At 40.9% G+C, this 26283-nt stretch overlaps 1 protein-coding gene across 1 annotated transcript in view; it reads right to left on the bottom strand.

Moving 5' to 3' along the window:
* Positions 1-865: 865 nt before the first annotated feature.
* The window catches only part of TEK (TEK receptor tyrosine kinase), a 43790-nt gene continuing 18372 nt past the window's right edge, over positions 866-26283 (bottom strand). Inside the window, exons 4-23 of the mRNA XM_037373729.1 lie at positions 22961-23113; positions 20640-20771; positions 19329-19469; positions 18477-18605; positions 17263-17417; positions 16834-16975; positions 16291-16452; positions 15318-15452; positions 14248-14541; positions 12638-12937; positions 11906-12063; positions 10461-10671; positions 9401-9511; positions 8886-9076; positions 8404-8517; positions 7479-7549; positions 3424-3464; positions 2206-2302; positions 1624-1723; positions 866-1512 (exon numbers count right to left, since the gene is read on the bottom strand). Coding sequence (XP_037229626.1) covers positions 1438-1512; positions 1624-1723; positions 2206-2302; positions 3424-3464; positions 7479-7549; positions 8404-8517; positions 8886-9076; positions 9401-9511; positions 10461-10671; positions 11906-12063; positions 12638-12937; positions 14248-14541; positions 15318-15452; positions 16291-16452; positions 16834-16975; positions 17263-17417; positions 18477-18605; positions 19329-19469; positions 20640-20771; positions 22961-23113 — 2912 coding nt within the window. The 3' untranslated portion in view covers positions 866-1437. The remainder of the gene's footprint in view (positions 1513-1623; positions 1724-2205; positions 2303-3423; positions 3465-7478; positions 7550-8403; positions 8518-8885; positions 9077-9400; positions 9512-10460; positions 10672-11905; positions 12064-12637; positions 12938-14247; positions 14542-15317; positions 15453-16290; positions 16453-16833; positions 16976-17262; positions 17418-18476; positions 18606-19328; positions 19470-20639; positions 20772-22960; positions 23114-26283) is intronic.

The following is a 26283-nucleotide window of genomic DNA, read 5'->3' as shown; positions in this document are numbered from 1 at the left end:
AAATTTCACTGTGTCTGCTTCTGAAGCTTAAAATGTACAGCAAGGAGAAAGCATGAATGCACAAATTTCTGCTTGTTGACTTACTGCCTTTTAATAAGACTTGGTGCTTCTCCTATTTAAGTCAGCCTGGTGCTGTCAGTAATGTTACTCTATACTCTGCTGTGCTATCCTTACCTTGTAACCAACCATATACACACCTGCAAACTAAGTGTCAGAAGGGGAAACCTTTCCCTCTTTCTTTGTCTAGCATCTTCCTGCAGGTCTTGTGGGGTGACGTGATCCACCCAGCTAGAAAGTCACTGTGGTCTGATGGTCAATTATGAGCTAGTGAATTGTGGAAGGATGACAGGGAACGTATGTGTGAAGCATGAGGTTAGCTGGTATGTGAAGTCTGAATAGGGTAAATCCACAGGATCCCATATGGTTGAAGATACCCAATGCTCGGGTCAATCTGCCCCTGTTTGTCTATCTAAGGACTAGAAGATCTTTCTGGCAGGCCAAATATCATTGTTTTGAAGCATTTCAGTACAGCATTTTTAAAAAGCCATACCACACTACAGACTCATAAGTGATAAAATAAGCAAAAGTAAGTAAACCCTGATTGTATATTATAGGCAGTAATTTATAATTATGCAGTGAAATTATTAATAGAAATACAAATCAAATAAGCCTCATGTATATCCAGGTTAACTGTAAAAATGTGTTTTACAATATGTAGTATATTCCTCAACCCTATGCTTCATGCTAATTGCTGTATGGCAGCCTTTGATAGCACTAAACACTTCAAAATATATTCTTATTTTGCATACAGGCAAACACTGATTTTTAAAGTGGACAATGAAAGAGAAATAGAATTTTTGACCAGCTTGTTTTGACTAGCTCACTTTAATATTCAAATAAGAATCTTAATTATCCTTGGTAAACATACTGGATTGACATCTGCTTGCAACTCCAACTGTTGCATTGAGCTCAGCATTTTTGTTTGAAGCACAATGAAATGTCTATGAAATACTGCTATAATATCCCCACTTTGCTATCAGTAGCTCTTGGAAATACTGCTATAAGATCCCCACTTTGCTATAAGTAGCTCTTGGAAAGTATCAAAAATATTTAAGATGGCAAAACCTAATGCATTACAATATGTATGTATACACCATATCTACATGACTAAGAAAAAAAGAAAGCCCTACATATGAAACAGCAGATGTCATGACTTCAGTCTATTCCTACTCTGCACAGTATATACACTTCTACAGCCTGTGGAGGCAGAGGTTACAGGGTGATGTACACATACATATCTGTAGTAAGACAGTATTACTGTATTATATACAGTTAAAGCTATACACAGTTCTACACAGCACATGATATTTTGGGCTCCAGCAGACAGAGCTCTGTGTTTTTTCAATACATAATTGATGAATGAAGATTTCTCCTGTCTTAAGCAGCTTCTTCAGCGGAGCAATCAATGCCTGCATAAGTAAACTTCTCATATAAGGTAGTATTCACATAGGTCTGGAAAGGAAATAAACAGAAAGAGTGTGATGCAAGGTGTATTACTTCAGGAGTCCTAAGTGATATTGATGTTATTCATGGCCTAAATCTTTTCTAGGGATCCTTTCTTACCTTCCTTTCTTCTAACATCCTGTTCAGTGACACCAATATCTGAGCAAATGATGGTCTTTCATATGGTTTCTCTCTCCAGCACTGTCTCATTAAGTCATACCTTTAAAAGTCGAACACCAACATTTGACAGTTTAGATACATAGGTTAAAGCTACAAATTCATGTTTATTGGAAGATTGTGTACATATATTTTTCAAAGGAAAAGGGATTTATGCATAGCTGGAGTTATATTTTCCACAGCTGGTCGCTGCCTGAAAAGAATTTTGTTTTTCTCTGGAATAATTGAAAAGGTCTCTTTCAGCTAAAGCTCAGCCATGTTGTGTAAAGAACAGGGTATCTGGCAGAGGCAAAGCGCCTGGGAAAGAGTTCATGGCAAATAACAGTGCATGCTAGGTACAAAAGGACTGAAGTAATTATTTCCACTTGTGCACCCTTTTTAAAATGTTGGGGCTTTTTAAAATGTAATTTTTATGTTTTCCTGAAAAACTGTTTATTTTATTTGTCTCTTGTAGACATCATATATTTCCAATAGCAGATGTTGTGTTACGCTGTTTCAGTTTTTTTGGCCGAGGCATTTACTTACACTTCGTCATCACAGTTGAGAGGCTTTTCCAGTCTGTACCCTTGAGGCAGTTTTTCATAGAGTTCTGCACATGTCATTCCACAATATGGTGTTCCACCTAAAGCAGTGTTTAACCATTGTCATGAATACAAGGCGTTTTTAATAAAACAAAGTTTAATTTCATAGCAGAAATGAAAAAAAAAATTACTGACTTAATAACAGGTAAATTAGTCTAACTTTAGGGAATCTTTTGCATCTACGTTTTTGTTGTTAATGTTTCCACACTGTTTAGTGCACAGTATTGAAGAGAAAAATAAAACCAAGCATAAACTTTTACCATCTGTGAGGCTGGCCTACATTTCTCTACAGCTCTGAGGGCCTGCATCTGATTGTACTTAAACTGCTTTTGCAATGCCTTTGACAGCAATAGGCAGGTCATTCCTTTGTTAGCATGGCATTGGTAAGATCCAGTATTACTGTCCAGCTGACTTTGCCCCTTTTTGCAAATATTTGGTTGCTTAGACTCTTGATTTTCCATGCTGCAATCTGTTAGTTCCCATCCATATCTAGTGCAAACCCATTTAGTAAGGAAAGATGGGAACAATTTAGAAAGCAAGAGTTCACAATTAGTCCGGTATGCAATGTACATCTCCGTCAGTATGCGTCTTCGCCAGCAGACTGTGGGCACACTGAGGCAAATCACAAAGGCTATGAACGGTGTGAGGCTGTATCATATAAATGATGAATAGTAGTGTATGCAGAAATGAAATCTAAATTTTGTTTGAAGATTACTGTTCAAAAATTTTCTTTGATAATAGTTGGAGTAGGAGTTGTTAACCTCCCACCACCACTCCGTGCCACCAAAAAAAAAGAAAAAAAAAAAAAACGGCATTAAGATGTAAGTCTTCATTTAAAACCTAGGAAGGCTGAGGAAAAGCCACCAAACATAACATATTGGCTTAGGCTATAAATCATGTGATATGATGGATTTTATATTTAGATATGGCTTAGGTTTTATATTGCAATAGAAACATGGTCATTATGATTTTCTCATTTAGGATTGTACCTGAAAATGTGATGACTGCATTTCCAAGCATACTGAAGCTAAATAAAATTCAATAGAATGAAACAGAAACAATTGAAATATGCTGCAAAGCAATAATTTTTTAACAGACTGAGTGAATGAGCTGGCTTGGCTCAGATTGGTTTAGTTGTGCAGTAAAAAATTCAGGTACTTACCTAAACTAACAATTTCCCATAACAGGACACCGTATGACCATCTGCAACAGAGGGATATTGTGGAGTGCAACAAAAATGCAACAAGATTTCATATTTTAATTTCAATTATATTTTTTGCTAGTATTCGAAGAACACGGACCCTTAGTGTGAGTCATTCTTTTCTATCTTTTTTATTAGATTTGCATAATGATAAGAACTTCGGCTTCTGGCTTTGCAACGGGTGTCGTCATGAGGGTTTTGGCTTCTGTGGCAATGAGACGTTCTTTAACTATAGCCTGTTAGTGAGGGATGGGATCCTGCTGCCTAGAAGAGGCAAGGGAATCTTTGGCAGCAGGCTGGCCAGCTTGGTGGAGCGAGCTTTAAACTGAAGGATAATGCAGGGAAAGGTCCAAAGTATCCACGCTCACACTATCACATCCAAAAGGGGGATAATCCAGGCCAACTACAGCAGTGATACATGTTCCTTAGCTGCCTCCCAAGATGAGAACCAGAAGACCAACCACCTCGAGGGTGTGCATGGCTGTGGTGGACCCTCTTGCACCCCTCCTGGGAAACCCGTGTGCTTGACCAGCTCTCTGAAATGCCGGTACCCCAAGGCCGGCAGCGTGGGGATAAACAGGAAGGATCAGAGATCTGTGTGCGGTCGCAGGGCCACGATCTCACTGCAGTTACAGGGACACGGTGGGGTAGCTCGTGTGACTGGAATGCTGGCATGGATGGCTGTGTGCTTTCCAGCAAAGCCAGGCCAGCAAGGCGAGGTGGTGGAGTAGCTCTGTGTGTAGGAGGAATGTATGGAGCTCTGCCTAGGGGTGGGTGCAGAGCCCGCTGAGAGCTTATGGGTAGGGATTCAGGGGCAGGCCAACATGGGTGACGCTGTTGGGGGTCCTCGCTACAGGCCACCTGATTAGAAGAGGGAATCGATGAGGCCTCCTACAGACAGCTGGAGGTACCCTCACCATCACAGGCCCTGGCTCTCATGGGGGCCTTCAGCCACGCCAATACCTGCTGAAAAGACAGCACAGCTGGGCTCACACAGTCCAGGAGATTCCTGCAGAGTGCTGATGATAAGTTTTTGCTGCAGGTAGTGGAGGAGCCAATGAGGCGAGGTGCGCTGCTGGACCTTGTACTCACAAACAAAGAAAGGCTGGCTGGGTACGTGAAGGCTGAGGGCAGCCCTGGCTGCAGTGACCACAGGGTGGTGGAGTTCAGGATCCTGTACAGAGGTAGTAGGACACTAAATAGGTCTGCAGCCCTGGGCTTCAGGAAAGCTAACTTTGGCTCTTCAAGGACTTCCTTGGAGGAATTCCATGGGTTAGGGCCCTAGAAGATAGAGGGGTGTCCGAGAGAGATGGCTGATATTCAAGCATCACTTCCTCCAGTTTCAAGATCAGTGCGTCCCCATGAGTAAGAAGTCAAGCAAAGGGGGCAGGAGGCCTGCATGGAGGAGCAAAGAGATTCTGGCAAAACTCGAACAGAAGAAGGAAGTTTACAGAATGTGTAAAAAGGGTCAGGCCACTGGAGAGGAATACGGGAACGCTGTCAGAATATGCAGGGGTTGCAATGAGGAAGGCTAAGGGCCATTTGGAACTAAATTTGGTGATGGATGTCAAGGGCAACAAGAAGAGCTTCTGCAAGTACTTCAGTAGCAAAAGCATGACTAGGGAGGTTGAATGAGGTTAGTGCCCTGGTGACAAAGGACACAGAGAAGGTGGAGTTACTGAGTGCCTTCTTTGCTTCAGTCTTTATTGCCAAAATCATCTTTCAGAAATCCCAGACCCTGAAGGCATGAGAGAAGGTCTAGGAAAAGGAAGATTCCTTGGGAAGATCCTCCCTTGGTTGAGGAGGATAATGGTGTCATTTAGGCAAACCTGACAGCCACAAATCCACTGGCTGCGGTGAGATTCACCCCCAAGTGCTGAAGGAGCTGGCAAATGTTATTGCCAAGCCACTCACCATCATCTTTGGAACATCAGATAGGATAGGAGAAGTGCCTAAGGACTGGAGGAAAGCTGATGTCACTCCAGTCATCAAAAATGGCAAGAATGAGGACCCAGGAAGCTACAGGTCAGTCAGCTCCACCTCCATCCCTGGAAAGGTGATGGAACAGTTCATCCTAGATGTCATCTTCAAGTATGGGAAGGAAAAGAAGGTTATCAGGAACAGTCACATGGATTCACCAAGGGGAAGTCATGCCTGGCCAACCTGATAACCTTCTATGAGAATGACTGGCTGGGTAGATAAGGGGAGAGCAGTGGATGTTGTCTACCTTGACTTCAGAAAACCTGTTGATACTGTCTCCCGCAACATCCTCATAGGCAAGCTCAGGCAGTGTGGGTTAGATGAGGGGACAGTGAGGAGCATTGAGAACTGGCTGAATGGCAGAGCTCAGAGGGTTGTGATCCATGGCACAGAGTCTGGCTGGAGGCCAGTAGCTCGCAGTGTTCCCCAGGGGTCAGTGCTGGGTCCGGTCTTGTTCAACTTATTCATGCATGACCTGGATGAAGGGGCAGAGCGCACCCCCAGCAAGTTGCTGATGATACAAAGCCGGGAGGAGTGGCTGACCGACCAGAAGGCTGCGCTGCCATCCAGCGAGACCTGGACAGGCTGGGGAGTTGGATGGGGAGGAACCTGATGAACAGGTTCAACAAAGGCAAGTGGAGGGTCCTGCAACTTGAGAGGAACAACCCCATGCACCAGCAGAGGCTGGGATGTGACCTGCTGGAAGGCAGCTCTGTGGAGAAGAACCTGGGAGTGCAGGTGGACAGTGAGGTGCCCATGGGCCAGCAGTGTGCCCTGGTGGCCAATAGAGCCAGTGGGATCCCGGGGGACATTGGGAGGAGCATGGCCAGCAGGTGGAGGGAGGTGATCCTCCCCTCTGCCCTGTCCTGGTGAGGCCCCATCTGGAGTGCTGTGCCCAGTGCTGGGCTCCCCAGTTCAGGAGGGACAGGGAACTGGTGGAGAGGGTTCAGTGGAGGGCTGCAAAGATGATGAGGGGACCGGAACATCTCCCTTGTGAGGACAGGCTGAGAGAGCTGGGCCTGTTTCCCCAGGAGAAGGGAAGGCTGAGAGGGGATCTTATCCATACATACAAATATCTCAAGGGCAAGTGTCAAGAGGATGGGGCCAGATTGTTCTTAGTGGTGCCCAGTGACAGGACAAGGGGTAACAGGCAGAAACTGCAGCACAGGGAGTTCCAGCTGAGTATGAGGAAGAACTTCTTTACCTTGAGGGTGAGAGAGAGCTGGGACAGGCTGCCCAGACAGGCTGTGGAGTCTCCTTCTCTGGAGACATTCAAAACCCACCTGGATTCAATTCTGTGCAACCTGCCTCAGGTGAACCTGCTTTAGCAGGGGGTTGGACTATATCAGGGGTCCTCAAACTGTTTAACCAGGGGGTTGGTGTGGGTGCAATGGCAGGTAGTCATCTGCAGCTGCTTGGTTTCCCCCAACCCCTGGTGGGGGGTTCTGTAAATACTGGGGGCAGACTGAGGACTCTGGGGGGCTGTATCCAGCCTGCAGGCTGTAGTTTGAGGACCCCTGGACTATATGATCTCCAGAGGTCCCTTCCAACCCTGACCATTCTGTGATTCCGTGACAGTGTTTGTAGAATCAGAAAGCAGGACTGAGATCTTTAGCAAAATCAATTGACTGTCAGTCCACCAACAAGAGACCTTTCCTAGACGGTGAGCTCTCAGTAAATGCTGCTATTACAGATTTGGTTTGCCAAATATCTCTTTAAATTTCCTGACTAAGGTACTGAGTTTCTCTAGATTTCCCTAGTATCCATCAGCTTTCTGATTTCAAATGAGAACTATAACTACAGCAGTGGTTCAAATCCAATTAGCTTGTGAAAATAGCACTTATTCAGACACTGATGATGAAATGAAAGTAACTTTTTGTTGTGGGTTTTATTTTTGCTTCTGCTGCTCACTTATGCTGACACAGCTACTGGGTGTTTTGAGTCAAGAGTGAATGTCTCATCCTGGCTGTAAGACTTCCCTTGATATTGAAAAATATTTCTTTATTTAAAAAAAGACCATTTAAACACATACTTACACATCACTGTTTGTGGTGTAAACACTGTAATTCAAAGATTCAATTGCCATCCATCGCACTGGAAGCCGTCCCTGAAAATTATTTCATGAAAGTTTATTTGTTGGTGGTTGGAATAGCAATATTGCAATTTATACCCCAACAATTGTTCTGTGTGTTAGCCTAATGAAAACTGACTTCATGAAAGCAAGCTTTATCAATTAAACAAACTTAAGTTGTGCATTTACTTGCCCAAGGTACAGTACACATGAAAGATAATAGAAAATTTATCCAGCCAGCATAAAGAGGAAATGGAAATAATTCCTGAGGGACTTCTGACCAAACCTGTGCCTTTGACTACCTGGTGTTATTCCTGGTCTATGACTACATGATGCTTATCACACATCTTCCTCTTTCAGACCTTTCTAAGCATTTGCCCTGGAAAGCTATTTTTTCAGCCCAGAGATCCTGACATACCTCTGCTTATCATCTTACTAACTTTGGCCCCATTCAATAGACTTGGACCAGCTTGTCTCAGCTGGACAAATTCTGGGATGAAAATATTATTTTCATACCTGTGCAGATCTACACACATGTATATATCCTCTTCGTATGTCAAATACATATTATATGGGTTTTTTTTATAGCACACTTTTATTGCATCTCATAACTGGCCACAAAATTGTTATTTAACCACCATCCAGATTCATATAAGTAATTTTCAATTATATCGTATATTATGACCATGGTATAGAATTGATTTACAAGTAATGTATACATATTAATAAACAGAATATTAATATAAATACATGTTAATATAGAATATTTAAATAATCCGTTTTTGTAGTATCTAATAAGTCTGTATTTTTCTTCATATGAAAACAATAGTAAGAAACAAGAAAACAAAAAATGAGGAAAATAGACTATATTAGTTTGTTTTAATCCTTACCATGGTCTTCTTAACATAAACTTCTTGACCTCTTGATAAGCCAAAGTCAGCTATTTTTGCAACATAATTTTCTCCAACCAAGATGTTTCTTGCTGCCAAATCTCGATGAATAAACTTAAAAAAAAAAAAAAAAAAAGGGAATCACCACAGTATCTGTAAGCTTTATATGTATTATTTTAGTGCTATACTGAAAATTATAAACAGTCAGAATAAGAACAAAAACCAAAACTGCTTTGGTATGTCAATACCAAAAACATTTTAAACTTTATCTGAAGATGAAAGCAGTTAGTTACCATGTTGTTTCTAAGTTTTAATGTCTCTTCCTTGATTCCCCATGACCTAGTGTTTGATAGTGATGATAAAACTAATCTAGTGGGTGCTATAGAAGCTCAAACTAAAATATTACTTTGATTTTACTAAAAGTCACAGTCCCTGAAAAATTAATTGCTGTGCCTTCAGTGGGTAGAGAGTTTAAGACTGACCTGTTTCTGGCTCAAGTAGTCCATTCCTCTAGCGACGTCTGCTGCAAAATGGAGAAGCTGCTGAGAGGAAAGTGTAGAGGCAGTACTGTTGGCAATAGCAAATGCTGGGTCTGTCTCCAGAACTCTGCTTTTCCGAAGGAAGTCCAGTAGATTTCCATGGGGGGCATATTCAATAGCAAGATAAAGATATCCTAATGAAACATCAGATGGTGAGTATATCACAGAGTGAAAGATGGTCAGTAATAGTATTTGGATGTTTGCACTGCTCTGAGGGAAAAAGAAATAAACATAGAAGAGACTAGACGGAAATATCAAACATCATAATTCTGAGGTGCAGAGCTGTTGACGAGCATTTTTTCTGAAGGATTAATGTGGGTTTGTAGATAAACAAGTTTATTTCATTTTTTTACAAATGTTTTAGGAAGATCTACTTATAAGCTGGTGTTTCTATGGGCTGCACTGTCTGGGGTTTTTAAAAGTAATTTTTGAAGTCCATACACTCAAGAGCATCTTACCTCGATGTTCACATGCTCCCAAAAGATTTATGATGTTGGGATGATGACCAAGTTTACAAAGAACTTCAAGTTCTCCAGCAAAGTCTCTGTGGTCATCTTTTGAGGCGTAGTCTGAAAATCAAATAAACATGTATTTATGTTTTCCTTCGAACTGAATTCATGATCATATTGTTGTTAAATGTGAGGACTCTGGGTTCTTTGAGGCACTACTTCTTCAGCCCCAACAGAAAAACTCTTAAAACACTTTAGTATGTGCTGAAAAAGAGTAAGATTTTTCAATCAAAGGAAATAGAGAACCTAATGTCTGTAGCAGCCATCTGCAGAGAAAGAAATCATCTTAATATACCATGCCACTTCCCTTATTATTTGAGAATGTAAGAATGTCATAGCAGATATGAAAACTAGCTGTCTAAAATATTTCCTTATGTGTGCTGTTGACTATAACTGCCTGTATGCAGACTTTGCCTTTTTTAAATGATCATCATACTTGAGTGTCTGCCAGTTTGCCTAGATCATGACCTCGTGAAATGCAAGAAAATATATACATTCCTGGCGTATGCTATGCATTACAGTTCTCTCTAGAATGTGGCAGTCACATCTGAAGATTACAATGAAAATGAGTGATTGTCATAGATGTAGATGTAGATCCTGTAGATGCACAGGTACATTGTCTCTGAATAGCTAAGGTAAAGCAAGATGAGCAAATGTTGTGCCCCAAGGGTAGCTCTGTGCTCTTCTCTATTAAATGAATCTTTTAATGGCTCCCATTTTGCAGATGAACTCACGCTGAAGTTCATACTGATCTACGAATTGAAAAATACAGAATAGTTAATGATATCAACAAGTAAAGATAAATATAAACCAACTGGACCATGCAGAAATACAGTCTTTGCCAGGACACAAATCTTAGCCTAGTGACAGCTGATATGATTTCACTAGCAACTTTGAGTATTCATTTTAGCTTTAGGAGAGGGCTACTAAGCATTTCTTATGACAGAGAAACACTTGGAACAAACAACCAAGAAAAGTCTTTAGTCTCAGCGTCTCCGATCTTTACTACCTTTCATCCTTTTAATCGCAGCATCCATGCGTAAGCCATCTTTCTTAATGCGTGCTTTCAGGACTTGCCCAAAGTTACCTTCCCCAATCACATCTTGAAATTTTATGTCATTCCACTCAAGGACTGGATAAATAGTGGGATCTGGGCTGTTTTTGGCTTTCCTGCTCAGGGTGAGAGTACCTGAGTTAAACTGTACAGCTGGCTCTTCCCTCTGTAACAGAGTTAAGCAAATGACATGAACGGTGATTTCTACTTTACTGAGCAATGCTCTGATTACACTCCCCAAATATATGTGTGCTCACTCATGTACACACACACACACACAGAGCCTGATCCATCCCTTGCTTATGCAAGAGGGAGTGCAGTAGACAGTTATACCTAGTGTAGACACTGACTTCGTCAAGCACTTCTGCCCAGATCCACTAAATTACTCAGGCTCCTAATTTATGCATGTGTACCTTTGTAGACCTAGGCCTCCTGAACAGTTTTACAATCACCTTGAAGATGAAGCAGATGAACAAAAATCATTTGGTAAAACTGATCTCAAAACCAGTTTTAAGTCTTAGGTTTGAGATTTATCTCATATTAAGCTTGGCTAAATCCTGTGCTGATTAGGCTCAGTAGGAAGACTGAGGAAAGAAGAAGCAAGGAAACAAAAAAGAGAGGAAATGATCTTCCTCCATACTTGGGGAGACATCTCTACTTCAGTTACACATTCCCATAAAATACTTCTGTCGGAAAAGTTTCAGGACAAGGAGCAGGAGCAATTCTGTGTGGCCCTGGGGACTGATCACCTTTTTAGAAGAGCCCCCTGCCCCCCTATTTATCAAACAACCTATGCAGATCCATATGTAGGAACTCTTTGGTCCAGCTTCATTCTGTTTCACAGGTTCCCCTCTGAAGAGAGAGAACAGCACTGGAAAGCAGAGTGATAGAGACACTACAGCAGGATACAAATATATACATGTATATTTATATATAGATGTCTCTATGTGATGTTACAACCTTCAGCAATTTCCTTATAGCCAGAACTCTTGATGTTGCCATTGACTGATCCTTGGTGTGCTGTCCCCAGTGGAGCAGTTGCTGACGCTCAAAAGCAACATTAAATAATATGGTAGCTTTCAAAATCAGGTACAACTTCATAGAGGGAGAACAGGCTCCTCCGTTCTGCCTGGCTTTATACTCGTACACAAGTGTGACAAGGTAGAAAAGGGAGAAGGATAACTGGTGTGCAACTTTTTCCAAGTCAGGTTTTATACCTCATAACCTATAACTGTGATTGCTTTAGCTCTGGAGTCAGTAGCAGAGAAGCTTTACATCTGTACTAATTGCACGGGTGAAGAGAAGACAGTGGGAAGGCCAAGGAAAATAAATTGGAAAAAACAGGAAAAGGTGGGACCAAAATTAACAACCACACTGACACACGAAAGCTAGAAACCCACCACCACATTTTGGAAAGCCTGAGCCATTCGACGCTGGAAGTTGGCTCGCTTTAACTGCAGCATAATGAGAAAGGCCAGGAGGATTGTTACACAGGTCATCCCTGCAGAGCCAAGGATAGCAATAAGCAGCATTTTGCCTCCTTTAGATTCATACGGAGCTGTTGAGGAAGCACATAAAGAGTTCGTTATTATTTCCAGGTAATTCTGAAAAAAATATGAACAGTGTATAGCTAAATACTCTTGTCTTGTAAGCTGTATACAGGCATAGAGATACATCCTTTTGTTTTCCAAAAATGTCACAGACATTAGATGTTCTGATTTGCACATGTATGAGCACTGCAGATCCTGCTGAATTCAGGCAGAGCAGAGCTCAGGTCACATTCAGTGATTTAATAATGCACATGTATGAGCACTGCAGATCCTGCTGAATTCAGGCAGAGCAGAGCTCAGGTCACATTCAGTGATTTAATAATCCTATTATATGTAGCTCCTTTAATTTAGGAACTGTAGGGCACTTTCTAGTGGACACACAAAAATATTACGTGTTGTCACTTCACCAATGACTGGGAACTGAATAAACTGAGAATCAAATTTTGGTGATGCCTTGTTGTGCCTCAAAATTAAAAGCGAAAAAACCTAAAATTAAAAAATAACATTATGACTTTGTCTTGGCTAACTAGTTTGCACTGCCAGCCATGGCTTGTGCAAGCTCAGCATGATGGAATGACTAACCTTTAGTTTCCGGAAGAGTCTTCAGTTCAAACGATGTGTTTGGGTTGCTCAGGCCAATATTATTCTGAGCATTAATCTGAACCTGGTACACAGTGTTTGGCTCAAGGCCCTTGAGATGGTATTGAGTAATGCTGGTGTTCTTTATGATAATGTCGATGTGGTTGTACTCAGCCTTCCCATAAATTTTGTAGCTGATGATGATGGAGGAGATGGAATGACCCTCAGCAGTTGTCCAAGAGATGACTGAGGATGTGTCTGTGGTGTTAGAAAACCTGATGTTGTATGGTGCGGGAGGGATTCCTGAGAACAAACACAAATACACACAAAGCATTGAAGTGTACATCTTTCTCTTCCCCACAGGGAGCCAAACACTTTCCTCAGTGCTTTTGCTGCACTAAACAGAGGCAAAATTTTGTTGACAAGCTATGGTGACTGAATGCAGTATTTTTTATGAACCTGATGTGCTGTCACCCACATTGCAGTCCTCTATACTTCCAAGAGAGGTTGGAACAGCATTCAGTATACTCCTGTCCTTGAATGAAGATCAGATTATCTGAGCTGTACGCAAGGACAACACAATTGCATTCCGATTAATGCAGAAAAGGTTAATTTCCTGCTATACTGAATCATCATTCCCATATGACTCCCAGGTCTCATACTTTCACTGCTTCAGGGAACAATTCCCTGCCAGGATACAGGCTGTTAGAAAGAGGGGAAACTGATACCAACATTTCCACAAATCGCATCAGAAAACCACCAGCAGGGGTGAGTACTAGATTTGTGGACATGCCCATGACTACTAAGCTAAGTATCTTCTGGAAAACAGTACCCTTATATTTTTCTTAGTGCAGTTTGGCATCAGAGCTCAGAAAGCTGGAGTGTTCCATGACAGTCATTGTCACTTCTGTTAATACATGTAGGATCTCAGTGAGGGCCTCCTCACATGGCCTGTAGGGAGGAAGAAGCCCACCTTTCTAGTGTGTGGTATGGGCAGTGGCACCCATCAGCCATTCCGAGGGACACCTGTGCAGATGGGACTCCATTCAGACAGGGCATTTGCTGGGGCATTATGAAAGGACACCACTCACTCTCGGGGAATTCAAAGGCAGTCATTAGTCTTCAGTGCAGCACACAACTACTCTTTGCTCATACAGTTTTTACCTTGCATTGTATCTTGTCTTCAGTCTTTAACTATGACTATTTCTGAATTGACATAGCTGAATTGCAGGGTCTGAGTGTTTTTCTGGAGTAACAAAAGAGCCTGGAGTAGTGAACTCTGAGGGTTCACCATTATGAGGAGGAAAAAGATGCTACGTGTGTTAGAAGCATGAATTGCACTGAAATGAAGATGCAGAGTCCCAAGCTTTTAATTTGTTTCCCCCCCCCCTTTTTTTTTTCTTTTAAACTAATCATTAGTTCCTGATAATTTCCAGCATAAGAATTTCCTTGGACATTGAGCTATCTTCATAATAACAACCACAAGTGATCACCAGGAACTGAGTGCTACCAGAACAAAGGACTGCATTTAACTTAGTCATCAAGTGACAATCAGTCTGATAACTGGAGGAAAGAGGAAGAATTAAACAGAAGGATATGAATCAGCTACTTACTGTCACTGAAAGTCCATGCATACAGATAGTTGCTCCATTCTCCTTGGGATCTGGTGTTCACCCGTACCCTGCACATATATTGCTGTCTAGGCTCAAGATCTTTAATGATCAGTGTGGACATATTTCCTGGCACTTGAGTAATGACGCTGCTCTCATCACCGTTGTCATTCACGCTTTTCCTTTCCACTTCAACACGAATATCATCCTCTGTCCTCAGTGTTAAAGGATGCCATGACAGATTCAGGGATGTCATACTTTTTGGAAAGAGAGTGAGACCTTCTGGTGGAGGAAGACCTTGGAAAAGCCAAATAAGACAGGGAACAACATTTCATGCGTGTCGGGTATGCAAGTTAAAATAGGGGTACCAGTTGATTCCAACCACTTGCCCTAGATTGGGGTGGCAAAGGGTAATTCTCCCTGCCACCAAACCCAAATTGCAGAAATTACATCTAAGAGGTACTGATAGTCCCAAAGTATCTTATCAACAGCTGCTGTGTCAAGAAAAAGGTCTCTTCACTGAGCTGGTGGTGCAGATGAGCTTTTTAGATGTGAGAAACCAGCTCTTTTGCTCTCTTGTTAAACAGTTCCTGGTGTAATCCTAATTTATTTTCTATGCCTGTATTCAGTTTGGACTGTACCCTCGGTGGACTAAAAGCTTTTCTGCTTGTTCAGACATCTCCATTTTTAAAGTAAACTGATCTAATACTAAGAGGAAGGACTGATCCAGTATTAGGAGGAAGGACTGGCATGCAAAAGAAGTGAATTGTATCTCCGACTCTGCTGCATAGCCATCCAAATTACATAAATTTTCCTTTCCCAGATCCCTCATCTCCAAATCAGAGAGAATAATAGCTCTGTCTCTTTCTGGTTTTATTCACTTCTGGATTGGTTGGGGTTTTCCCTTCTTTTTTTCTTCTTCTTTGTGTGAGGTTATTTTCAAAGATTCTACATAGAATTCAAGTACAGCCTTCTTTGTTCAAATGAAAGTGTTCTGGCAGAGATCAGGGAACCGATTAAAGAGAAAAGCAGCTGAAACAGCCCTTTTGTGAAAAGCCAATGCAACGACTTACCAAGCGCAGCTGTCGTGAAGCTAGCTTGTGGCCCAGGATGGCCTTCCCCTCCTTCCCCTTGCCGACTCAGCTGAACACAAAACTGATACTCCGTTTTTGGCTCCAGATTGTCCAGTCTTTTAGTTGTGCCTTTTACTGACAACAAAAGGAGAAAGTAAAGCCATAGTCCATGCTGAAAAATGTTAAGGAAGAAAAGGTTTGGAAAATATTCCTGAACCACTAACCATGGAAGTTAAGATACTTAGACTCTTCTTTTGTTTCTTATTCACCAAGATAAACTATTTAGAAGTATAAAATCTTTATATTTAAGTTGAGCTTCAACCTAGCCTAAGAGATGTTTCCATCTGCCCTTGCTTTAGGACAGAGCAAGACTGGTTGCTTAGGCAGTGTGCATTGTGTATGCAGATCTTGGGTTTTCTCAAATTAGTAACAAAAGTTGTTTGCTACTTGTTAAAGCTTGTTAATGTTTCCTATAATATTTTAGGCTTTGCATAAAATGGTAAAACAGGGCTGTAAGAGGTCATCTAACTCACAAGAAGTCTTCGTTTTACCCGTGCCATTCCTGATAAATACTTAGGTAAGATGTTTGTCTCACCAGAGTGTGTAACAGACACAAAAAGAGACTGTAGATCCTCCAGGATGCCCCCATCCTGCTCACTACTTTTGAAAATCTGCTATTTACACAGGAGATTTCAACAGATGGGCCCAACACCGAGTACAGTTTATCTTAAGGAAGGAGGGGAGAAGTCCTTGGTTACTGAAAACTGAACATGCACTTTTGACTACTGTCAGTGTACCACATCCACAATAACATTATACATAGTGGTATGCAAAAAGTCATGCATCCAGTCATAAAAGATTTAACTTTTATGCATTTTAGAATCTTTTGGATCTAGTCAAGAGCAGACACCACATTATGTTTCAGCATGCAGCTGAAGTTTGTGCTTAAGGGAATTTAAGAATGCCTTCTTACCTTCCACAGACATCCAGGACTGGTAACGTTTTGCTGGCTTGTACAGGAGTTTTGTTGACACAACAGGTCCATCTCCAAGATGTAACTCAGCATTGATATCAATTATGAGAAAATTATGTCCACTGTCTGTCAGCCTTGGGGCATACTGTGGCACAGGAGGAACTGAGCAAGAATGCAAGTATTAAACCAGCCTTTTAATTCCCTGTATCAGTAAAACTCTGGTATCTTCCTAGATCAACAGGAAAATGGGAGATACTCTTCAAAACTCTTATGAAGTAGACAGGGCTTTACACCCTAAAGTTGATGGTTTAGATCTTTATAAAAAAAACAACTTGTATTTATTTCTAATTCCTACCACCACGCTTTTTTTTTAATACACAATAGTATGTTGCTTACAAAGGTTTTCTGCTCATATTCTGACCGTAGACACTTGTTCAGACATTTTCTTGCAATGCAGATAACCGAAAGCTCTGCCATGTTTGACTATAAAGCTGCCCTTAAAAGCAGAGAGGCAAAGACATTTAACAAGATTTGTGCTTTTACCTTTGACTGTAACTTGAAATGGTTTCTCTGCCATTCCTGCTACTGTCTGCACACTGCAGACCCAGGTTCCTGTGTCACGGGGCTGGATTCGATTAATTGTAAACATGGCTTCAGAGCGATTACTGGTAACAATTAGGGCAGGCTGAAATGACAAAAGATGTACAGGACCTGAAAAATGTGGGCATGTAGGAAGATTCCCATGAGACTTTCTCACAGTTTAGGAACTCATCCAGCGTTCAGTGATTTCAATAGAAATGGTCTGCAACGGTCTGGTCAATTCCATAGTTTCATATGTGCTTATGAGTTCATGAGGTACCTCAGAATATCGAAATGTTACATTATGCTTGAAAACCATAGTGTGCACTGACTACAGACCAAGTAAAAAATAAACATCAGAAATAATAGGAAGCAATTAAATCAGGAGCCTACCCTTAGGACAGTTCCGTCTTGCTTCAAAAGTTTAAATTCTTCAGATTTAGGAAGTGGCATCCCAGTCGCTATACAAAAAGGCCTGAACTCAACACCAGAATTGAGTTCTACAGGATCTAGTAAGTTTTCTATCTGAGGTGAAAGATCTGCTGAACCTACAGAAGATATATAGTATTTTAATGTCAGTCTTTAAGCAGGACTTTAAAAAGGCAGCACCAAAACAAGTTTAGGTGTACAATGAGCACCAGTAGTATAGGTGTCTGGGTCTCCCTTCATTCATGTGAACATCTACAAGGATCACACTTAATCAAAGTCAGCCCTGCTACAGCAGTGTAAATGTCATGTCAGAAAGAACAAGCCCTGTGCCCACTCTCCTTTGTTTTGCTCTCCCTTCTCCTCTCTTTCTCACTGACACTCCAAGCACAGACAGTGTAGCTGTTGAAGTCATACACACTTTTTGTGCTGAATGTACACTACCTATGTACTCTCCATTTTGTTTGTTTATAAGAGCAGTCAGATCACAACAGCATAGTTTGGCTGGTGGATCACAGTCTTATTTCTCTGCTTGTTTTTGCACTTGAAAGCTTTTACAAGTTAACACTGGATTTGTCACTTTGTTTATTAAGCAGAAATTATAGATGCTGCGTGCATATTGTAAAATACTGTGTGTGAACCTTGTCTGAAACCAATGAGATTCTGAATGAGGTGTACTCAGCTTTTCAAGTTTAACACTTTCAGAGAGACAGAGCTGTTTTAAACCCTGGGGTTGTGTTTGTGTCTCAGTCGTTAATTTCAGATCATGAGGCACATGGTATAGAAATGATTGTATGAAGATGAATAAGAGGTAGGTAATGGTAAAGTACCATGAGCCTATCCAAAACCTGATTGTGGAGGTAGTACATGCAGCTTTTGTCAGTAATTGATATTAAGGTCATTGTCAAATTCTATGGAGCCAGGTTTGAAAATCTACCTCTAATGAAAGCAAGATCAGATGAAATGGTAGCGTACAAACCTGCTAATTGCAGAATATGGGGCAGAGGCTTAAAAACACTGTATTGCAATAAGGAGGTACAGCAGTGTCTGTCCCCCTGGAAGATAACCAACAGAGCAAAGATACCAGGCTGGAAGGCTGCAGCGGTAATGCTGTACCAGCATAAAGATCTGTTTCAGTTACACTGGGAAAAGCCGTTTACTACCGTGTTACCTTGCTTTACCTTCTTTTTCACACTGCAGACCATGCCATCCAAGGGAGCAGACGCAGCCCTTAAATCTGTCACATGTCCCTCGATTGTGACAATTACATTTGAGTTTGCAATCCGACCCATAAAAACCAGGGTTGCATTCTGCAAGTACATATGTTTCCAGTTAGTGTAAGGGTACTAGAAAATATTTTCTATCAATTTTCAATCTCATGAATCAATTCTCCAGTAGGCTTTAGTTCCCTCAGCTGGCTTGAGTTTGAAACTATATATATATTAGTGCTTGATCATCCACAGAGCATCCTGAGAGTACACTAATGTAAAAAATGTAGAGCACATTTGTATCCATGCCTGTCATTTGTGGACTAGATGACAATGTAGAAGTTTCTTCAGTCTCTGCTGTTTTTTCACTTACGCTGTGATAGTGTCCAAAGGCTTCATCAGGTATGTGGCCATTGAACAAGATGACACCTATCCATAAAGGAACTTGTGCTTCATGTCCCAAAGACATTGCAGTCTAATTGAAATAGCTGATTATGCTTAGTATTGCTCAGCAATGAATATCTGTTTGGCATCAAATTGCTCAGTTCGACTTGTAGAAATATGGCAAGACTGGAGATGCTAGAGGATTTTTGGCATCTCAGTAGAACATCAATTAATTTTGCAGAATAATTTTAATAGTTTTCAAGTTTACTATGTCCTTTTTCTGAGAATCTGACATGGTCCTCTGACATGGGTGAAAATTATTTTTCCTCTTTTACAGAATGTAAAAAATCCTGTCTTTTATTCTCCTCCATTAGTTCTCTTCTGTATTTCCTATGTGCAGCACACTAAGGACTCCACCATTCCTCCTGTTTTTTACTATACCTTTATCACATTCCAGCCCCATCCATCCTGTGGCACAAGAACAACCATATGGATCCGGTAGACAGAACATATAGTTTCTGCAGCCATAGTTTTCCTTACAGCTCTCTTCACATGTTTTGCCAAATGTATTGGCTCCACAAGCTATTGAATGAAGAGGGAAAGAATAGTCTAACAGCATTAAGTCCACAGAAGAGCTAATGCTTCTAATGATACAGCTTTAGACAACAGAAAACATGAATTAAAATAAAAAAATCAGCATTTTTACCATGCAGATACCAGATACATTAACATCCATAATAACTTAAGCCATGGCTGCTCTAGTGGTTAAGTTCAGGCAGCAGAAACAAACATAACTTTCTGAGATGTGCAGATTCATGAGCAAAGCATCCATTGCTTTGGGTATGTGCGGACAGAGCTTCAGCAGTAAATCCTTTTTATAAGCCTTTAAAATATAAAATGGGCAAATAATGCCAGGAAGACCAAATAGTCTTCTTAGAACTTCGTGGAAATGCCAAGCTTAGGTTTTCGCTTTTCTGGTAAGACCAATGCTATGCTGGAGTGGTTCAGATGTCAGCTATTCCAATAGCTTAGCTCTAGTATTTGCAGAACTACAATCCAGTCAGAATATTAGGATACATATTTAGCACTGAACCCAAAAGTTACTTGGAGAGATAAGAGCAATGTGGTGCCTGCTGTAATTCTTCCAGAATTCAAACTAATTTACAGACATAGATATGCACTAACAGATATATGCTGTTGATATGCCTCTACAGAGGGAAATTCCCTTGTGAGCAAATTAGCAGCTTGTTCAGAAGTAGCCAGGGAGTCTCTAACACAGGGCTGCATTTCCCAGTGCCAGTGTATCCTTAGGATCTCCTATTTTACCATGCATTTAATAGTCAGTCAGTAGCTTCGAGCATACTGATTTCAGGGGAACCATAGCACAGCCCAGGTTGGAAGTGACCTCAAAAGATCATCTGGTTCAGCTTCTCATGGGAAAAGGAGCCTAGGTGAGGTTATCCAGCACACTGTCCAAGTGCATATTGACCAAGAAGAGCTGAAAACATTCATCTCCCTTAGCAACACAAATTCTACTAGCAGAAGAGGGGGAGAAGTTAAAACACAAGAACATCCTTACTAATTCAGGGTTTATCTCACCTAACACTGTCCCGTCTCCAGCACCAGCTGTAAATGATATATGTACAAAGGGTGAAACGAGGCTTCTCCATTTGCTGCTTCCATCAATAATCTGCCAATTTATGCTACTGAGAACAAATTAACAGTCAATCTGTGAAAATAATATTTGCTTACCTTTCTCACATGTTTTTCCCATAAAACCTGGAGGACAGATGCATTCCCCAGTATCTTCATGACAAATGCCATTGTTCATGCAGGAAGGGCAATGGGAGCTACAGGAAGGGCCCCATTTCTGGGCTTCACATCCTTTTATGGAAAAATTTAATGACATATTTGTGGTCTTCTTATTCAGTAACCAATCAAGTACTAAATTTGTTTTTAATTAAGACAAACAGTAAAATACGTAAAAATATGATCCACATGGACCTCCCAAAACCCCAGCCAACTGACCTAATGTAAGAAATCACTTTTTTGATTGTGAAAGTGCCTCTCTCTGGATCAGAAGCGCTGCATAGTATGCAGTAATGCTACACAAAATCTTCAAAGAAGGAACTAGGAAAGTCTTCCTTTCTTTGAAACCAGAGACAGATTATTTTGTCAGAGTAATTTTGGAAAGAGTAAGTGGAGAAAGATGTTATATTTAAGATTTCTATTCTTGCAGCAGGGATCCAAGACCTACAAAAGGTCCAGGCTTCACCTGGAGCTGACTGTACTGGTAGTAAGCCAGCAGGACCAAGCCTGGCATCACTGGCATTGTACCAGCATTTGGCAATTCATGATTTTTTTCTGTAACAATATATTGTTCTTGAAAGTCATTAGACACATTAGTTCACATCTGTTGTAATTTTATTGTCTTCACTGTGTCTTTGTAACAAAGATCAATCAACTGGTGACCTGTTTTTTCTGGAATTGGTGGACTAAGAGCAATTGTTTGTTCTAATGCCTGCCATGATTTTCTTTCCTACTTCATAATTTAAAAAGATAGTGCAATTAATCCTGCCAGTGAGAGATACTGATTTAATAGATATTTTAATTTGACAGTTAATTTAATAGAAGCAGAGCTCAAGCTTTAAACAAGTATTATGACTTCATTATGTAAATGCTTAATCTATCGTTACAAAATTCAAAATTCTTTGAGCTGCTTTTGAAATCAGTGGGACCTGAAGAGGCACAATAATTTTCAGTATTTGGTTTGTAACGTTTCTTAGATCACAGAAACTGACTTTCATACCTTCCTCTAGTGTAAAGCTAGGACTGAGAAGATAATAAACTGGAAAGTCCCAAGGCAGCTTACGGAAACTGGGTAATCTAGACTTGGATCAGCTTTTCCAGATTTCAGCAAACATTTAGTCAATCAACATGGTGCTTGAGCTCTGTCTTCTCCTTCTCCCAGAGTAAAATTCTTACATGTGGATACTTTAAAAAAAAAAAAAAGCTTTGCTAATAATCATCAGTCTGTGTCTATAATGCTAATTCAAAGAAAGACAGAGCATGTGCTTGTGCAGTGGCATGTGATCATCCATTCTCTTTCTTGTCAGTGTGCTCCCTACCACTCTCCCAGACAGCGTGCAGGAGTTTTTGCAGTAGGCAAGATGGGCAAGGCAAAAGCCTATTTCAAGACGGGGAAGAATTTATGGGTAAGTCTTCTGCTGTGCCGCTTGGCACTAGAGTAGAGAACAGTTCTTGGATCATTTTGTTTAGTAACGTGGCAATAGCTCAAAATCCCAATTTGGGGCATTAGATTTATTCATTTGTAATGGAAGTATTCTGGAAGCATTCTGTGGATGTTAGCAAGTAAAATACATTTTACCATCAGAAACATTTTCTCTATAATGTAAGATATTTGAACAGCTATTTATTTTTACTTATTGGTTTTCTATTTCTATCCAAGTTACTAGAATATTATTTTCTTAATATCTGATGAAAATGGACATAGCAGCATGAGCTACAAGACATATAGAATACTTAATGGAAAATACCTGCCTGCATTGTAAACTGGTCCTGTTGTCCACTGGGAAGTGAACTTTAAGAGCTAATTAAGGCTGGATTAGTTTCTGAAATTACAATAATGTATGCTAAAGATGATAGGATTTAGGATAAATGGAGCTTGTATATAGCCCACCATAGAGAGCAAAGTCACTTGAAAATTCCTGTTTTGTGCTCAGACTCACATCTCTCATTCATGAGAGACCCAGTGCCACCTGCCTTATTCATACTTGGTGTTTGCAAAGCTGAGATGCTGAGAAAACAGATAGCTGTCCTGGCAAGAACTAAGATGAATTGAACAAAAATCCGATTTTCTTTTCTCTCTCAGCTGCTTAAATCACTCTCAGATTGTACAAGAGATCCTTGGGAAAAAAATTTCTTCTGACATAACCTGATGGCATCTTGTGTCAAGAAAGATTTTGGTCCTTATTTGGGCACAGTGTAAGTTTCCTTGCAGATTCATTATGACTTTAAACAATTAATCATCAGCACATATTAATGGAACTTACGTCTTACAATAAGCCTTGTGTAAGCAGAAGTAAAGAGGTTTCCTCCTATATATCTGGCAGAGTAAACCCCTGCATCCTGTGGTTGAACCTGAGGATAGGAGACTTCCAGTTCCCCTGGCACTTCATGCCTGGGCACAGAGTGGATGAAGGAACCTGGGGAAGGAGCATACAGATACAACAGACAGAAGTCATTGACCATCTACAGACAGAAGTGAGTTTGCATTGGTTACTGAGGAAGGACAGCTGGGATGAGCTAAGCAGCAGAATCTATCTATTAATTACGAATATGCTGATGGCTCTATAGGTAGACTAGTTTTTGATAATTGGAGAGGTGCAAGTACAAAGGAAGCTAGATCCTGAGGAGATTTAGTAGATGAATGGGACAAACAACTTTGTGTTCAGCATTGCTTTACAGGAATGTTCCTAAGAGTCTAGTGGTTAAAAGTGTTCATTTTGTTTCCTGGCCTTTCCTGAAGTGAGGGTTGACAATCTGTAAGGACTCTAGTGTGGCTGGAAGGAGTCAAAAGTAAATGCCAGCCAGGGCCTATTTACTTTAAGTAGCACAAAGATTTGCTTAAAAGACCAAAGCAGGAAGAACACAGCACATCTTTTCTTCCCAGACTTAACATGTTTCTGTCTTTTCTAGGTTTTTGGGTTTTTTTTTTGTTGTTTTGTTTTTTTGTTTTTTTTGTTTTTTTTTTAACCAAGGGACCTTATCTCTGTTATTCTAGGTTTGCTGCAGTTGGTTATCCATGCTTGCTAAGTAAGGCAATAGCATTGTTTTCTCCTGTCCCTCTGGACTAACAAGTAACAATGTTTGAACACTGGTTGCTGTCAAAAAGAAGCTGCATTCAGTGGACTTCAGGACCCTTGGGAGTCCTTCCACTGCAGTCTGTTAAAGCAAAGCTACTGGAGTTGGCTAATGCCAGGTCCAGCCAGCTATTGCCAAAACATACGTGCACATGCTCACATATGGTGTACTAACAAAGCCAAGCACCAACAGACCCACACAGCAGAACTGTGCCTGTGCAGGTACTGCGTGTGCACATGGGATTCATGTACACGTGAACAACCCAGACAGCCTGATCCTATTCTTGCTTGCAGCTAGTCAAGCTTGCTGGCCGATCTCATACACCCACACACCCAAAACTGGGTCTTAGCTGGACCTATAGCCTCTCTAATAGCTGGCTCTCAGCCCACTTATCCTACTCGCCGATTAGCCTGGCTTGAAGTTCACGAGTGTCACATGCACATGCAAATGGGTCTCTGGTATAACTGTCCTTAGACCCTTATCTCTGCAGTTGCTGGCCCCAGACACGTTGAGTCCCTTTGACCCCTGGCGTACGTTTCCAGTCATACTTGTCGTGCCTTGTAGTCTGGCTTGAAGGTCACTAGCAGATTACACATATGTGAACAGGTAAAGGGCACACTTATGTTGAAGAATAATTAAGAATAGAGTTTAATAAGACTAGACCAACTGTAGCGCAGAGCTTGGCCAGACCTGTGGCACCTTTTATCTGCCTCTTGCCCCATTTTCTTATGCTGCTTTCTTTCCAGTTCACTTTGAACCCTCCTTTTCTCCTGTTTGGCCCTTTCTCTAATTATCCCATGATTTCACACATGCTCACAGTCCCCCTCAATCATGCCATAACAAGTTTACTCTTTCCCCCTGAGACCCGTGGTAATCCTGTTTCCTTTTTCCTACACTTACAAAGCTCTGGCTGAAGCTGCTCAGGGCTTTGTGTTGTTCCCTTAGTGGCCTTCAGAAACTGGAGAGCTCTGCCCTTTGATGTTTCATCTGTCATCTGCTACTCCTTAGGGCTTGTGTGTCTGTTTATTTATTATTTCTCCTGTTTCTTGTCTTAGTCTTTTATGTGGAATGACCATTAACCAAATGATACTCCCACAAATCAAATATCCTTAACTACTACATCCCCTTATAGTCACACTGATAACAAAACAACTTTTTTTCACTTTGCTGAAATAATTTGGAAGGTAAACAGCATCAGATCACTGCCTGTGATCATACCATCAATCTGACTATAGTAAAATTTCAGGCAGCCTAGAAATGTAAAACTTGGCTGCAAAACCAGAAAAATTGTCTTGAGTCAGTTTAGTCCGTTAAAACACATAACAGTTCTTCAAGAAAACAGGGTCAAAGAAAAAGAACAAAGAATGAAAGGGATTAATTTTGAAACTATGGGACCATTTTTTGCATGTCTTTTGAGTTACAAGCTCAACTCAAACAAACTTGGCAGCAAAGTATTAAGAAAGCCTTATGCTCACAGTCTGTTAACAAGGTTCAGGTTTTGTGGCTTGTTTTCCAGGACGGCACGTGTTATGCCAGTGTCTTAAAGCAACCTTGTTTAGCAGGGTAGTCTCATTCTCTAGATAGCCTTTGTGAGGGTCTGCAAGTGGTATTTTAAATGACTGAAGTGAAAGACTGCAACAGTTAAATACAACAGGACAAGTATTTTCTCTTCTTTGCCAGCTGCTGCATCAGGAATCCTCAGAGATGCTATATCAGCTGCAATTTCAGGTGGAGAGCTTGACCTACTGTCTAGACTTATAGCCAGTCTGAGGCTTTTTGCCAAATTTCCAGCTGAAATCCCAGCTAAAGCAGCACCATGATGTAAGCACTCCTGCTCCAACATATCGGCTGGTTCTTGTATGAGAAAATGCTAACAGGAGATCACAAAACGTCCCTGGGGACCCTGAAAAGACAAGTGATGGCAAACTTTCTCCATTGTGCACTGCCATAGATCCATCTCTGAAGAGCAAAGAAATAGGTCTTTAAGAAACTCTGCTTTGCATATTGCCTTTTTAAAAGACACCTTCTGGTTATTTTTATTTTCCAGCAGAAGTGCACAGCAGCTGGGTTTGAGGCATTGATTCTTTTGCAGTGTGCTCGCTCTTCCTTACCTCATCCTGCTCTATTTACTTACTCTTTCAGTAGCTCACTGTAAACCAGATTATCAGTAGATAAAGATGGACCAGTGCTTTCCACAGCTACAATTTTTTTTGGTCTAACATTCTGATTAAGTATGAAAGCACTGTCACTTCTAGTGACCAGTATTTTACGACGTTTCTACAGGAGGTAGATAGCAAACTGCACATCTATCCAAGTGTCAAGTAGTAGCAACACACAGCTGAGTAGTGAGTTACATGTGATTTAGGTGCCATGTTAGAAAAGCTGATGTACAAAATTTTGCAACCTGACTAATCTTTGTAGTTGAATGAAATAAGGATTAGATTTTGCTGACAGTTTTGTCTTTCTAATAACAGATTACTAGTGCTGAATTTCTTAGACTGAAGAGCATTCT

This window comes from Falco rusticolus, chromosome Z, assembly GCF_015220075.1.
Source record: "Falco rusticolus isolate bFalRus1 chromosome Z, bFalRus1.pri, whole genome shotgun sequence".
NCBI lineage: Eukaryota > Metazoa > Chordata > Aves > Falconiformes > Falconidae > Falco > Falco rusticolus.
Note: the sequence above shows the minus strand (reverse complement) of the source record. Positions and strands in the feature narration are given on the sequence as shown.